This window comes from Acyrthosiphon pisum, chromosome A2 (genome assembly GCF_005508785.2).
Source record: "Acyrthosiphon pisum isolate AL4f chromosome A2, pea_aphid_22Mar2018_4r6ur, whole genome shotgun sequence".
NCBI classification, from domain to species: Eukaryota; Metazoa; Arthropoda; class Insecta; order Hemiptera; family Aphididae; genus Acyrthosiphon; species Acyrthosiphon pisum.
The window spans coordinates 53,672,157-53,686,526 of record NC_042495.1 but is presented as its reverse complement, the minus strand read 5'-3'; the positions used below and the strand labels follow the sequence as shown (position 1 = coordinate 53,686,526).

Genomic DNA, 14,370 nt, shown 5'->3' with positions numbered 1-14,370 from the left:
GCAGTAATCGTAAGTACAAAATAACAATTACTATTGTGCGTACCGACGACGCCCCTTCCTACTTCCTATCAGCGCCACTTAAGGACACAAATAACATGACCCGGTCAAATCTTTGGCTTATCCAATTATGGGAGAGGTGGGACAGAGTATACGAACCAGTAGCATACACCAGGACTTGACTTGGTAGTGATGTCCTAGGACGAACGCTAGAAAAAATTTCAGGGGGGGGGGGGTTTTGAAAAAATTTAAAATGTTCATAAATATCATATAGGTACTATACATTACTCATAAAATAATATGCTCTAATTATTGCCCCCTCAATAATGCACGTGTGCACATCTCTCACACTGCGTTCGTCACTCGTAACACTGTTTGGAGTGTGCATTTTAGTAATGCTATTAAAACATCAAGAATGGTCAAATGAGAACGACGAAAAAAACGAAACATTTTAGTGATTTGTCGAGGCCGCTGCCCGGTACAAAAATATCATATTATTATATTATTATGAATACGAGCGGCGGCAACGCGATCGATTATGACTATTTTTACTTGGCCAGAGCGCATACTATAATAATAATAATAGTATAACAATAACAGAAATATTATATTGCCCGGCGAGTAGCGCGTTTGCGGTATTCAAAACAAAACGGATGGGTTTTAGGTACATCCGGCGGCGGAGTAAAATGTACACACAACCACCGCCACTGCCGCCGCTGCCACGCCGTGACCCGTCAAGGAAACGGGGATTTTTTTTTCATTCGGTTATTTTATTGTTCAAAAATGTTTTTATTTATTGTAACAATAAAGGAAACACGGCGGGGATTGGGGCAGTCGCGGGGGTAGCTTCGCCGCGCCGAACGTCGGTATGACCGGAACCGGCGAAACTACGTCGGAAGGGAAAGGGTTAAGTCGTGAAAATCCCCTCGGCACACGTCCTACCGTACAACTGTACACACGCGCATGCGCACGCACACTCACACACATGGCCACAGTGAGAGTACCCAACGTTCAAACGTTCGTTTTTGCACATGCGCATTTCAGAGAGCAATGGACACGCGTCCGATGTCGCGTGCGTGCGTACGTATATTATTTTGTCGGGGGAAACGATAACTCAAGTGGAACGAGTTAAAAAATAATTTGTTTTTAGCCGTCGGCGTTTCCGCGTTATAAAGATTCGTTAGCCAGCAGTATTGTATGATGCAGTTCCGGTGGTGTGTCGATGGGTTTATTTGAGGGCCACGTGCTCAGATTAACTACCTACTAAAGCTAGCTCAGTCCGATGTCTGTTATCGAAATTTTACCGGCGACGGTAGGTCCCGTTTGGTTTCGATACCCGTCGAATTTTAAAATAATCTATGTAAGATGCATCTGTATAGAAAATAATATATTACGTTGTAGTCGGCTATATGGATGTTAAATACTTAGCATCATACATTCGAATATTCAATCATGCGATTTTAGGAGTAGTAGTTGATAGTAAATGGTCAGTAGATATTTAAACAAAAATAACATAAATATTCACACCAAAATACAACACTTCGATTTTGAGTAGAATGTTTCTATGGGTGTAACTAGAGAGCCTTGATATTAAAGAGAGTGGTCAACTCGGTGAACGTTTTCTATTGGCTGGCTGTTATCATTGATTATAGACGCCATTAATCGTCCAAATATTTATATTTTATATTTAATGCAATAGTTTATTTGTTGAAATTGTTCAATATTAATTAATTTAAATAATTTATTAGGTTTTTTTAGTTAATATTAAAATTATTCTCAACTTTTCTGAAATATAATTTCTGTGACAAGTATAATACCTATTATATATTATTTAAAAGTAAGTACCTACCACTTTGTTATACTTTCAAGTACCTACCACCTAATACTGTTTGTGGAGATGGTCTAACACTCAATTTTTGCATTTTAAAATTATTATATAATAAATGTCAATAAAATATGTTTATTTGTTATTCATATTAATTATATGCTTTTATGCGCTAAAAGTTGTATATCAGTTTATTGAAAAATTAATCATCGAGAAAGCTTATCCAATTGGATTTGCATACTTTCAATAAAAATATGTTAAAACATAAAAATCCAGTCCTACTTATAACCAATGTTATGAAAACTAATTGGCTTATTGATTTTATTTGATACTGATTTTAATTGGAAAAAAAGTATTTTATTGGAAAGTGTTCAATGGAATAAAATAGTTTTAAAATGCACTTGAATACTTTTTGATAAATAGTATTTGAAATATGTAATTTCAATACTTGTAAAAGTATTTGAACAAAATACCCAAATACTTCACAACACTAACTATAATAAGGTTATATGCTAAAAAAATGTGTGTATAATGCTCCTAGCTGAAGTGTTTAAATTTAAAAAAAGGCGGGAAACGTGTGGACGATTAATGGCTGCTATCACACCAGTTGGCCACTCTCTTTAATATCAAGGCTCTCTAGGTGTAACGATCCGTTACGAGAATTATTGAGGATAAAGGACACATTATTTGTATTATATTGAAAATATTCTATATACAACACATAGCGTAGGTAAAGTTTTCGATGGTTAATTAGTGGGAGGGGATAAAATAACTAACTTCCCTTCAACGAACTACGTATTCTCGGGATAAATATCACGTTCATTTTTTCGCTATATAATTTAGTCCAGACAACTTATAGACGAAATTGTCAACCTTTTTAATTGGCATATAAACTATTTGGACAGAATAATATAACAGCTATTTGTGATAAAAGAATAAAATCTGTTTTTATTTTTTTTTCAACATAATCCTAATCTAATTACTTAATGTTAACATGTCAGGATGACGCTTTAGGACCAATAGACAACAACATTCTCAATTTTCGAATTTTCAATATAATTACAAAAATAGGTAATAGCTATTGAGTATCGTCAAAATACATAACCTATTAGAAAAGTTGTAAGTTTCAAAATAATACTTTCAAAATATAAAATGATACACAGATTTTCATCTAAACAATCGTCGTTTGAAGGTTATATATAACATAATAATATATACGTATAGGTACTGATTTTTAGGGGCCTGCCATCGAACAATTATTTCAACCAAAATATACCAATATTTTTCCAATCATACCGATGAACTGGATAACGTGCTAAGACTTCTGAAAACTGATTGGAATTCGTTAATATGTCTACTTGAGATCAAGCAGGCCACTTTTTTAATATGTTGTTCTAAAAACTCCTATACATTTTGTTTAAATATTTACGAAATTTTAAATGTTAATTATTCGAAAATTCAACTAAATATATTACAATGGGATCGATCTAAAGTAGACATACGAGTATCAACAAATTCAAAGCTGTTTTCTGTAGTCTTATTACGTTAACAGGTCTATCGGTTAAATGAACATACAAAATATGATCATAAATTGTTTACCGTTCACTAGCGCAACCCAATTTTATAGGACTTGGTATATTTTCAAACATGGTTCAAAAAACTCACTAAACTTTCCGAGAACTCAAAAAAAATTTTCAAAAGGTTCATCAAAACCATTTAAGTATAATTATTTAGTATAACAATTATTAGCAACAAACATGCATTCATTTTTATAATTATTTTATAATATCAAAGTATATTTGGCAACTGTATATAATATTATTATAACTTTTAGTCAAACATTTTTCGGTTTTTGTGAGCTAAATCAAAATTCCTGTGACAACATATTTTAGCAAAATAATATGTGGGTTGAAAGGAAGTCTCGAGGACTATGTGTACACACATTTTTTTGCAATTGGTTAAATAGTTTCCAAGCCTATAAGCCCCATACAAACGGACTTTAATTTATTTATTATATAATATAATGTATTTATATTATATAGATAGATAGATATATTACATTTAATTCGTAGGCTGAGTTCGTTGCTGAACGATTCTCCTTCGGAATTGGTTGCTCGACAAGCGTATCTGCCAGCAACGTTTCTGGTCACTCTCTGCAAAACCAAGTTGTTGTCGCTTTTCATTGTTCTAGCCGACGAGTTCAAGTTCAACGTAAGACCCTAAAAACAAATAATTATTAACGATGTGCATGAACTATACGTCGATATTTTATATACACATCCACATCACGGATGCTAATTATTTCATATTTAGTGTAGGTACCTAGATGACGTTTACCTAAAATGAAACGCAATTACAATAATAATAGTTATAATATTATATTTCTATTGATATAGAAGAACGAGATACGTAAATATATTAAAGTTAAAAAACGTTTTTAATATATTATATAATGTGAATATAGCACACATATATGTATAGATTGATATAAATCGTGCACAAATTAAACATAGATGTTCAACATTTTTTTTACCATACATAGGTAAAGGTCATATACTCATATCCATGTATTTTCTAGCACATCGAGAGTGATGAAACCATAATTTTTATCTAATAATAAATATTAATACAATATTCAGTTTTGAAGACGTCCCTCTAATTTTAAAGATTAGATAATTTTTTTATGGTATTAGCACCTGAATATTGTAAGCTTTTAAATTTTTACTAAAGAAAAAAATGAACAGATTAAAACGATACGGGATAAATGGAGGGTTTGCGATACTATATTCTAATAAAATATGGGGTTTGTGCGTATTTTTTATTCATCACTTTTACACTTTCTTTACCTACACATGCTTTGAAGTGCCATTGAATGAAAACTACTCGTTTGAAAATGCAAACAGTTTTATAAAGTCGCTAGTTTAGATATCTCAACTATCTCACTCTCTCTCTCTCTCTCTCTCTCTCTCTATATATATATATATATATATATTATGTATATTATTATAAAGAGTAGTATCATACAGGGTGAGAATCAAGCATTGGTACTTACCATCATTTTCCACAATACATTTATTTTAGTTATAGTTTTTAAAATCGTTGATGGACATAATTTACCTTAATTTTCTTAATTTTAAATAATTAGAGTATTCATACCATATTTCATGATATTATTATTTTTTTTTTCAATTAAGTATTTACTACCTTTTTTAAATATCTGTTATATGGAGATCATTTTTTTTTTTTTTGTAATTGATACATAGTATTTCATACAAGTAGTTTCTGATTGCAACGTATAATAATAGTATATACCAGTGTTTCCCAAATTTTTTTTTCAAGACACTTTATTATTTGTTAGGTACTAATTGTTGCTGAAAACTTTCAATAAACATTAAATAATTCTCAATAAAATGTACTTTTAGGTAGGTCTGGGTGAAATTAACGGTCATAGACCAAACAAACATTAAAATATTCACACTAAATAATATTATATGTCATATTGAAACTCATATTTTACTATATTTGTATTTTTTTTTTCTAAATAAAGTCATCTCTAGTAGTTTTAGATTTTGAATGGAGTAGACCAATTGGTTTTACAACAATAAGTGTGTTTCCTAACCTTTTGGAGGGAGCAGTAAAAATGCTTAAATTTTCAACTTTTACGGCAGTTTCTGCCTTCTGGTAGAAATTCGGATATAAATACTCTGAGAGTAAAAAAGATAGAACGTTTAAATGTTTAATATAAGTATCTTCATAGGTTTTTCTTCATTTATCAGTACATCAATTAATAAATATCAAAGTTATCTAGTTAAATTATACAGAATTCACCAAAAATACGATATTTTCCAAATTATTTTATTGCTATAAATGTTCAATTTTAATAATTAAATAGCTTATAAATTATAGTGTTAACGAATAATATAGGTTAAATAGTAAATATCTATGTAACTATTTGAAAACATGGTGTTTTGGAATATTTAATAATTCCTAAAATGTGAATTATAAATTATAATAAACGCATATTTTTTAGTTTGATAGCACCCGGAACATGTTTGGTGGATCACCCTGTATACAATATATTCTGTACTATAATTTGTACACAAGTAGAGTCCACGCAAAAGTTATTGAATTTAGCGAGGTCGTCGTTATATAAAACCACATGACAAGTTTTATACGCCTTTGCATTCGACACAGCCACCTGCAACTCCGTATACGTACGCATCCGACACAGTTTTCTCCACGGACCACTTCATATTCTTCGAAAAACAATAATAATCTGACAACATGTAACTAGTCAGTACAAGCGCAGAAGAAAAACAACAACAGTGGCATCATTGCCGTTATCCAAAATTTAATAGTACACAAACACAATTTTGCCGTTCTATCCCCATCGACACACTGCAAGTGCTCACGTCCTGTTATCCCCGGTGGCATAACGCAGGACGTGTGTAGAATGTTTGGTTTATGCGTATTGTATAACTTATACCACTACCATGGATCAGACTCTGCAATGTAAAGCTCGTGTGAAATACGAAAACGGTGATACAACACGAATCAGTTATAGACAGTGCAGCAGAGTCTGTCAGTTGTCGGCAAAAAATTATATATTATGTTCCATCGTCCATGTACAAGCGAATAATTTTTTATGTATAGACATATTTTATTTATTTATAGGTAGTCTTGTTAGTCAATACACAGAGCATATTTAATCAATTCTGTGGTCAATATTTCATAATTGTTGGCCGTTGTGTTAATATTTAATGTAGGTATGTACATGGTTATATTTTCTGATAGGGCTGTGCAAGTGGCAGAAAAACACGACGTTTTATATAATATTCCTATGTCAAACGTTATTTTATGTCACCACACTTACTCATTATACCTGTGGTATAGATTGTAAATATATTTTTAAATAATAATAAAAAAAAAAAAATAATTAATCTATACCTATCTATACATAATATATTATAATATACTAATTATATTGTATATTATATGCATTTAATATTAGATACTAGGTTGATACGTATAATATTTTGTATATCCCTTGAAATTAACCACGAAAACATACTCGTAATATTCGGGTGTGTTTCATACATTTCCCCCAGAAACGACTACTGCAGCTATACATAATACACTATAATATAATATATTAGGCACCATTGTCAATGTCAATTGTATTACACTGTGTACATAATATACATAGCTTCATACTTCAGAGCTTATATTTTAGAATCAGATTATCAAAACACAATACAACGCGTCAACACAAACAGTAACTGTCATTATCATTATCTTGTGTAGTTGCAGTGTTCTTATAACCAATTTGTTTATTGTAACTATACCTACTGGATAATATATTTTGACAATTTGAACTAATATCTACTTTGGTATTCTTAATGTGTTAAGAGAACGCTACTCATGCACATGTTGTCTCCGTCTTACACACGTACGACATGGCAAAATGTCGTTCACTAGTTTCAATAGTGTGCTGTTAGTTTTGATATTAGAGTAAATTGACCTATTATCAAACATTTAGGTAAGACATTTATCTCATTATCTGTAACTAAGCGTCGGTGATTTTCGATATTTTAATTTGCAAGCAAGATATGAGTTTGTGAAATATCACAAATTTAAAATGCTCATATCTTAATATCTCCCTTGAAAATGAAAATATCGAATAAAAGCCGACGCTTAGATAATGTTCCTATCTAAAAGTTTGATTATACAATTCATTCTAATGTAAAAACTATTAACTATAACAGCACACCATTGAATCTAGTGAACGAAAATTTATTATGTCAATGGAGACAACAAACACATGTGTAGCGTCGTCTTAATACAAACTAAAACTAAATTTAACTTACATGGCTATATTATGTTGTTTAAAAACAATTTTTATATTGTTTTATTTTACTAAAAAGTATTATCTAAGTACATGCATAAGTATATTTATTAAATTTGAGTAAAATCATTAGTTTAAATTTAAGTCTTCACTCATTATAACTTCTCATAATAATTGTTCATATAAAATGGTTTACGATTGAATACAAATCAGGGACTGGAACCGGAACCGAAACCCTTTATCTTAATAAATAAAGTTCCGAAACCGAACCGGAGTTTTTTAAATTAAATAGGTTCTTTTAGGTTCAAAAATAAAATAATTTTATTTATCATAATTTAATGGTATTACTGGCTTGTGTATAAACTATGTATGATCATAATATGAGTTTTCTAATATTTTTTCGCATACTATTAAAGCCACGTTCCGGATAGGTATTTAAAATTATTATACTTTTCGGTGCCTAAATTATATGGAGCCGGTACCAAAATTATTTGGAACCGATACCTTTATTTTTTTTTCATCAAAACCAGAACCGAACCGGAACAGTTATTTTATTTTTGGAAAACCGGTACCAGAACCTGATGCTGATAAATTCAAAAGGTTCCAGTCCTTGAATTACAAATACAATCATCACTGTGACCTACTCGATGAAGACATACACTCTAAACAAACTATAATTATACACAGCTATTGCGACTTTCGAGGTTTTTGAAATTGTATTAATTTAAAATATATCTCTATTAAAAATCACTTTATTTTTATTATTTATTTCCAAACAGCCATCCATAGATATAATTAAGGTAACTTATAACATATTGTATCATCAATTTGAAGTTAAAATAAACTACATCGCTATTAGTTATCAACCGAGAACTCGGTCAAAGAATATTTATTTTCATTTTACTAGTATAATCGTTGATTATATTATATAATATAATATAGGTATTTATAGAATATTCTATATCTTCACTTTGTGGTTATTATAAAATGCATTATATAAATATGTTGTAAAAGACCTGTAGAGATGTATCATTTTTCATTTTTTTTATTCACTGCAGGTCGTGAAGATAAAAGATTATACTCAAGATAGCTTAAATTCTTTTATGTTACAACATCTTAAAATTACATTTTTCAATCTGAAAATCATATCAACGAATTCACGTCATACAGGAAAAAACATTATTTTTCAAATAAGTAAGAATTATTACCCAGCAATATCGTTTGGCCGAACCTACTTTTACTGATTTAAGTTTAGCCGGAATTCGTTATTTTATTTTTTTATACCTAGTTAATTATCGATGTTGGAAGTAAACGAATTAATCACTTAATTCATTTACTAATACATTTACTATTTGTATTTATTAATGTCAAACACTGCTTAATAATACATAATTTAATATTAATATAAGTAATAACTATAGTTATACAGCATTAAAAAAAAATCATATATAAGTATATATAACACTGTAAAATATATAGTTTTAAAATATTATTTTTTTTATTTGGAGTCGAGCAGACACATTTAATATTACTTGCCTGGTCTATACCTAAGGGTTATGCCATATTATTTTTTGTTACATTGATTATTTATAACAACACCGGCGGAGTTTATTCATCTAAATTTTTGTTATTTATCGTTCAGGTCTAGAGATGTTAACATTTATTATTGCCACGGAAATATAGCTATAGGTACAAATAAGTGCTTTGGATAATAACTGAATATGTGTTTAATATGTTTAATGTCTCTTAAAAATGACAAGTACTTATTTTAGTGAAATATGTAACTATATATTATAAATAATTATTGTACTATAAAATGTGTGTCGAGTTGATTCCCTGGCCATTATATATTATTTTCAATATTTGGTCAAATATTCAGCTTATTAGCCTAACCAAGAAACACCACGAGGAGGTTGGCTGACAAGTTTCTCCAAAATGTTGTTCTTTTTATTTTTTTAATATTTTCAAAATTATTCAAATTTTTATTTATTAGTAAAAAAATTTAGTAGGTACCTAGGTAAAAAATTATTATTAAAAATTTAGTAATTAGGTAAAAAAATATTATCAAAAAAATTTTGTAATTTGGTAAGAATTTAAAACACATTGTTTTTACAAAATTGGTACTGGTAATGATATATAATGACCCGGGAATCAACTAATGTATAAAGTAGGTCTCAGGAATCAACTCACCTACTGCGATCACCAGTATAATTATTTTTTTTCATCGCATTTAATAGAATAGGTATCTTAGAAGTTAGAAGCAATTGTTACGATTACAATTTCATCCAAAAGAAACATCGTATAAATAGTCATAGTCTACCGCATATCATTAAATCAAAATTATTTGTAAACGAACGTATGTACCCAATTTATTTATTGCTAGATAGTCTTTAAATTATTTTAATTTATAATACCGGATATCGTTTACTTATAATAGTACCACGGTTTTATACTTACTTTTATTATATACGGTGCGATTTCCCAATCCTAACATCTGGTTTCCGTAGTGTAGTGGTTATCACGTGTGCTTCACACGCACAAGGTCCCCGGTTCGATCCCGGGCGGAAACATTCTTTTTGCATATTTTTTTTAACTGATGTTATTTTTTGTATAATAATTTATTATGAGATAGCGAGTAAATAATATTATATTGTTGATTCAATGATTTTTATTATTCAATTTCAATACTGAGTTTACAATTTAAATAGGTAGCGATTCAAATAAGGACAATTAACTCAGTTTTTAATATTATTATAATAATATACTATGATATACCACCAGCTGTCCATACACCTTGGTGATCAACAAAATTGGCACATTATTATAATAATATTATGTTTAGCACAATTTAGTGTCCCGTGCAAATCGTTATTTATTACAGATACTTTTTAATGTGGACAGTGTAATTAAGTAAGTATAGGTACACGCACCTATATTGATGAATGATGATTGATGAATAGTCCACTAACCAATGATTTTAAAATACAGTAGGTACATGAATGATGACTAAACTTAAAAGTGTATTAAAGGAATGAAGACTGAAAAATATTTTTTTCCAGACTAGATGATAAAACATCCCGTGAATTTGCACACTTTTGGGATGTCAAAGAAAATGTTTCACAGTGAAAAGGTTCGGATTTTTTTCCCGTCATATTTACGAGAGCTAATAATATTTAAAGAGCCAATTCTGCTTTAGTTGGTTTTTGGTAAAAATGTTATAAAAAATTACTAAAATGAACCTTGCCCACGTGTAAAAAGTTTCATACAACGATGAAGTCGGAACATTCATAATGGCCATGTGAATAACGGGAAAGTGAGAACTTCGCGAGTTTTTATCCATCTTTTAAACCTAATTTATTATAATAATAATGTCGAGTTTTTTTTTTAATAATTTGCTGTCAAAATAATATTTATTTTAAAACTATTTTTTTGTTCTTGAGTAATTTTTTTCAATTTAAAAGTGTCTAGAGATTTTTATTATCATTATTATTACTTTATTTTTTGCGCAATCATTAAAGTTCCACCCTTTACTCATCCATTTGGAAAAAAAAGTTTTGCTTTTGATTTTCAGGAGCTAATTGCTATTTTTTCCCTTCTAAGTACAATTCGGACGGTATTAATTTTCTGAATAATTTGGTATTGTTGGCTCATGAACTTCTGTGTTGATTCCTATGGTGACATTTATTATTATTATTATTATTGTTGTTGCTATTATTATTATTATTATTATAACGTTTTTGTATTTCTTTATTCGTAGTACGCAGCACGTGGCTGCAACGTTTACGTAAACTTAGATGGCATCGAGTTCGTTTTAAAACAATTACCTAAATAATACGATAATAATTCATGGTGATATTCAACAACGCTCAGAATACCATTAGATGATATTAAAAATGTAAAAACTAAACTAAAGTCACATTTCCGATGAATTTTGCAGAAAAAAAAAATGGTTATATTATATTATGTTTATATTGTAAATATAGGAACTGTATATTTATATAACTACCTCGGAACAATATTTTAGTATTTTATTGTTATTACTTATTGTTTCTTTTCATATTAACTGCACATTGTATGATTGATTGCGTTTTGAAGAATCGAGAATGAAAAGTTAAAAATATGTCAAACGTGTCCGTGTTATTATGTGTATTTTTCATATTTATGCTTAATATAATAGACAGTACCTACCAGCTACCTGTTACGTAATTTCTGTGTTCTTGATATTACAAAATACTTTTGACACGAGAATTACATTTATCTTGTTTATTCGATAACATTATTATTTATTAAAAATATTGAGTACTTCTACATGACGCGTTACACCAAAACAATATCGGAAAATGTGTACAGTATACAGTATCAGGTGTTTTTTCATTTTAATTGACGTGTTGTCGGGATTTGAAAATCTATATTTTACAAGCAGAATAATATTAAGCTCACACTGGTCACATAACTTTTGTCACGGAATTTAATACAAATTCTAGGAAGTATTAGAAAGATTTTTTAGTGGTTCGGTGTTGAAAATAATGCAAAGCTACATACGTACGTACATAATTATGTGAATAAAATATAAATCAATGTGAGCCCCTAAAGGCAGATAGTAATTTAACACGAAATTAAAATATTGTTTAATTTTGTGCGTGTATACATTAATATGTTATTTATTTAATTAAATAATTAAAACATATTTATGTGTTTTATAATATCATAACGTGTGTCATCGTATTATTTAATGTAGGTACCTGCCTAATGTGTACGAGTAAGTTACGTTTTTAGCAGTATACCTTGCACGTGCAGACATCTGCATCATGCTACTACGATATGGTGTAATCCGAAAACCGTAAATTATGTGTTAATTCAATGAGAAGGTCTGTTGTTGTAATTATTATATTTTGTGTAAAATCATCTGAAAGTATTTCGCGGGACGCTGCGCTTTATGTAATATAACACTATATTAATTTGGTTTAATTTGATGTAAAAAACAGATAGCACTGTAAATGTATGCAAATCGTTGTAGTTAATTACATTTCAGGAGGATGCTAAGAAAAAAAAAAAAAAAAAAAATATAGAAAATTGTAATTATTTTAAATATATAGGTTAGAAAAAGAAGAGACCGTTTCTTCGTGTCATAATAAATTAGAATGTAAAAAATGAATGGGATTGAGACCGTCAAAAAAAGGTTTCTTTACGTTTACAAATTTGTGTCTGGCATTTGCAGCTTTCCCAGGGGGCTATAGGTATAAAACACGCGCGGTGTTTACGAACGCTTTTAAGCAGTTCGAACAAATACGTAAATATATTATATACACGAAACTACTGTGCGAAATTACAAACGATCTGTTTTTTTTTATTTGATAAATAGAAAGTCGTGTATCATGTATTATATATAGGTGCGTCCTCCTATTTTAGCTCTCACACCGTTGAATCAGAGATTTATTTCGAACGCGACTCTAACTATCTCCCCCACCCATTTTTTTTATTTTGTTCTCCTCGTCCCGTCACTGTAGACTCTTCGATACGTATTGGTTAACAATACTTACGTTAGTGCGATACTCAATTCAACATACCTAACGCGTATATATAGGAAGCTATGTGTATGACGCATGTAGATACAATATGCGTATATATGAGCTCACACACACAATAGTAAATTTACGTATAAATAAGGTATATACACTTACGTTGTGATACCAAGTGAGCTTCGTCGACGGTGGGTTGGCTTTCACGTGACAATCAAAGTACACGTCGTCTCCCTCTTTGATGCCATTCGGGTCGATCGAGTTTCCGAGGCGTAGCGAAACGATCGGAGCGACTGAAACACACATCACGTCACGCGCATAAGTAATCACATTATAATAAGATAATATTATATTGTATGAGCACGGTCAACCAGAATTTAACTTATATAAAAATGCTATATTATTCAAATTTTGAATATTTGAAACTCTTAAGGTGCTCTGTCTATACAACATTTTTTTTAAAAATTAGAACAACACTTTTGGAGTTAATTATTAAGTAGGTTTTTTTTTTTTTTTAAATGTTGATTTATATCTAATGCTGTGTATAATTAATATATAACTTTATAAATAGTAAAACTTAACAGTATAAGTGGGTGTAGACAGTATATTAATCCTACTCAATTATATTCGAATTAATATGATTATATTATGTATATAACACACACATGCATCTTACAACTGATTATTATTGATTTCATAGGTGTAGGTACATCATTATCACAATGTTGGTCCATTGATAATTGTATAGGTCATCCGTTTCTAGTAGTGGTTTTCCATTTTTACATTATTTCAAGGGGTGGTTAATTTGTAGTACCAAGGTACAAACAAAACAATTTTTTTTCCACTTACCGAAGACAATAATATTATTGTTTAACATTAATATTTGCATATAAAAAGGAAGTAACCGAGTCCCACGGGGGAAGGGCAATGATCACAGAAATCCACCACTATCTGTTACATCAAATAATAAGTAAATATGTTTTATTTTTATTTTTTACTGTCTCTTTTATTCTCAGATATTATACTACCTACATAATATGTACTAACAACAATTTTACGATGGAAAAATGATAAATATCACCAATAAAAACGAAGAAATAATAAATGAATTTCCAACAACGATGGCACGAGTAGTATAATATACTGTAGTATAGTATTATATAAGAATATTAGAACTTGTATCA

The 14,370-nt window shown here is 29.7% G+C and overlaps 1 protein-coding gene and 1 non-coding gene across 2 annotated transcripts in view; one reads left to right on the top strand and one right to left on the bottom strand.

The window, feature by feature from the left end:
• The window catches only part of LOC100168093 (hemicentin-1), a 197,407-nt gene that overhangs the window by 30,068 nt on the left and 152,969 nt on the right, over positions 1 to 14,370 (bottom strand). The window contains exons 6-7 of the mRNA XM_029490229.1: positions 13,349 to 13,479; positions 3,882 to 4,041 (exon numbers count right to left, since the gene is read on the bottom strand). Of these exons, the coding sequence (XP_029346089.1) occupies positions 3,882 to 4,041; positions 13,349 to 13,479 (291 nt within the window). The remainder of the gene's footprint in view (positions 1 to 3,881; positions 4,042 to 13,348; positions 13,480 to 14,370) is intronic.
• On the top strand, positions 10,165 to 10,237 carry TRNAV-CAC. The gene has a single exon. It is a non-coding gene; the product is annotated as a tRNA-Val (tRNA).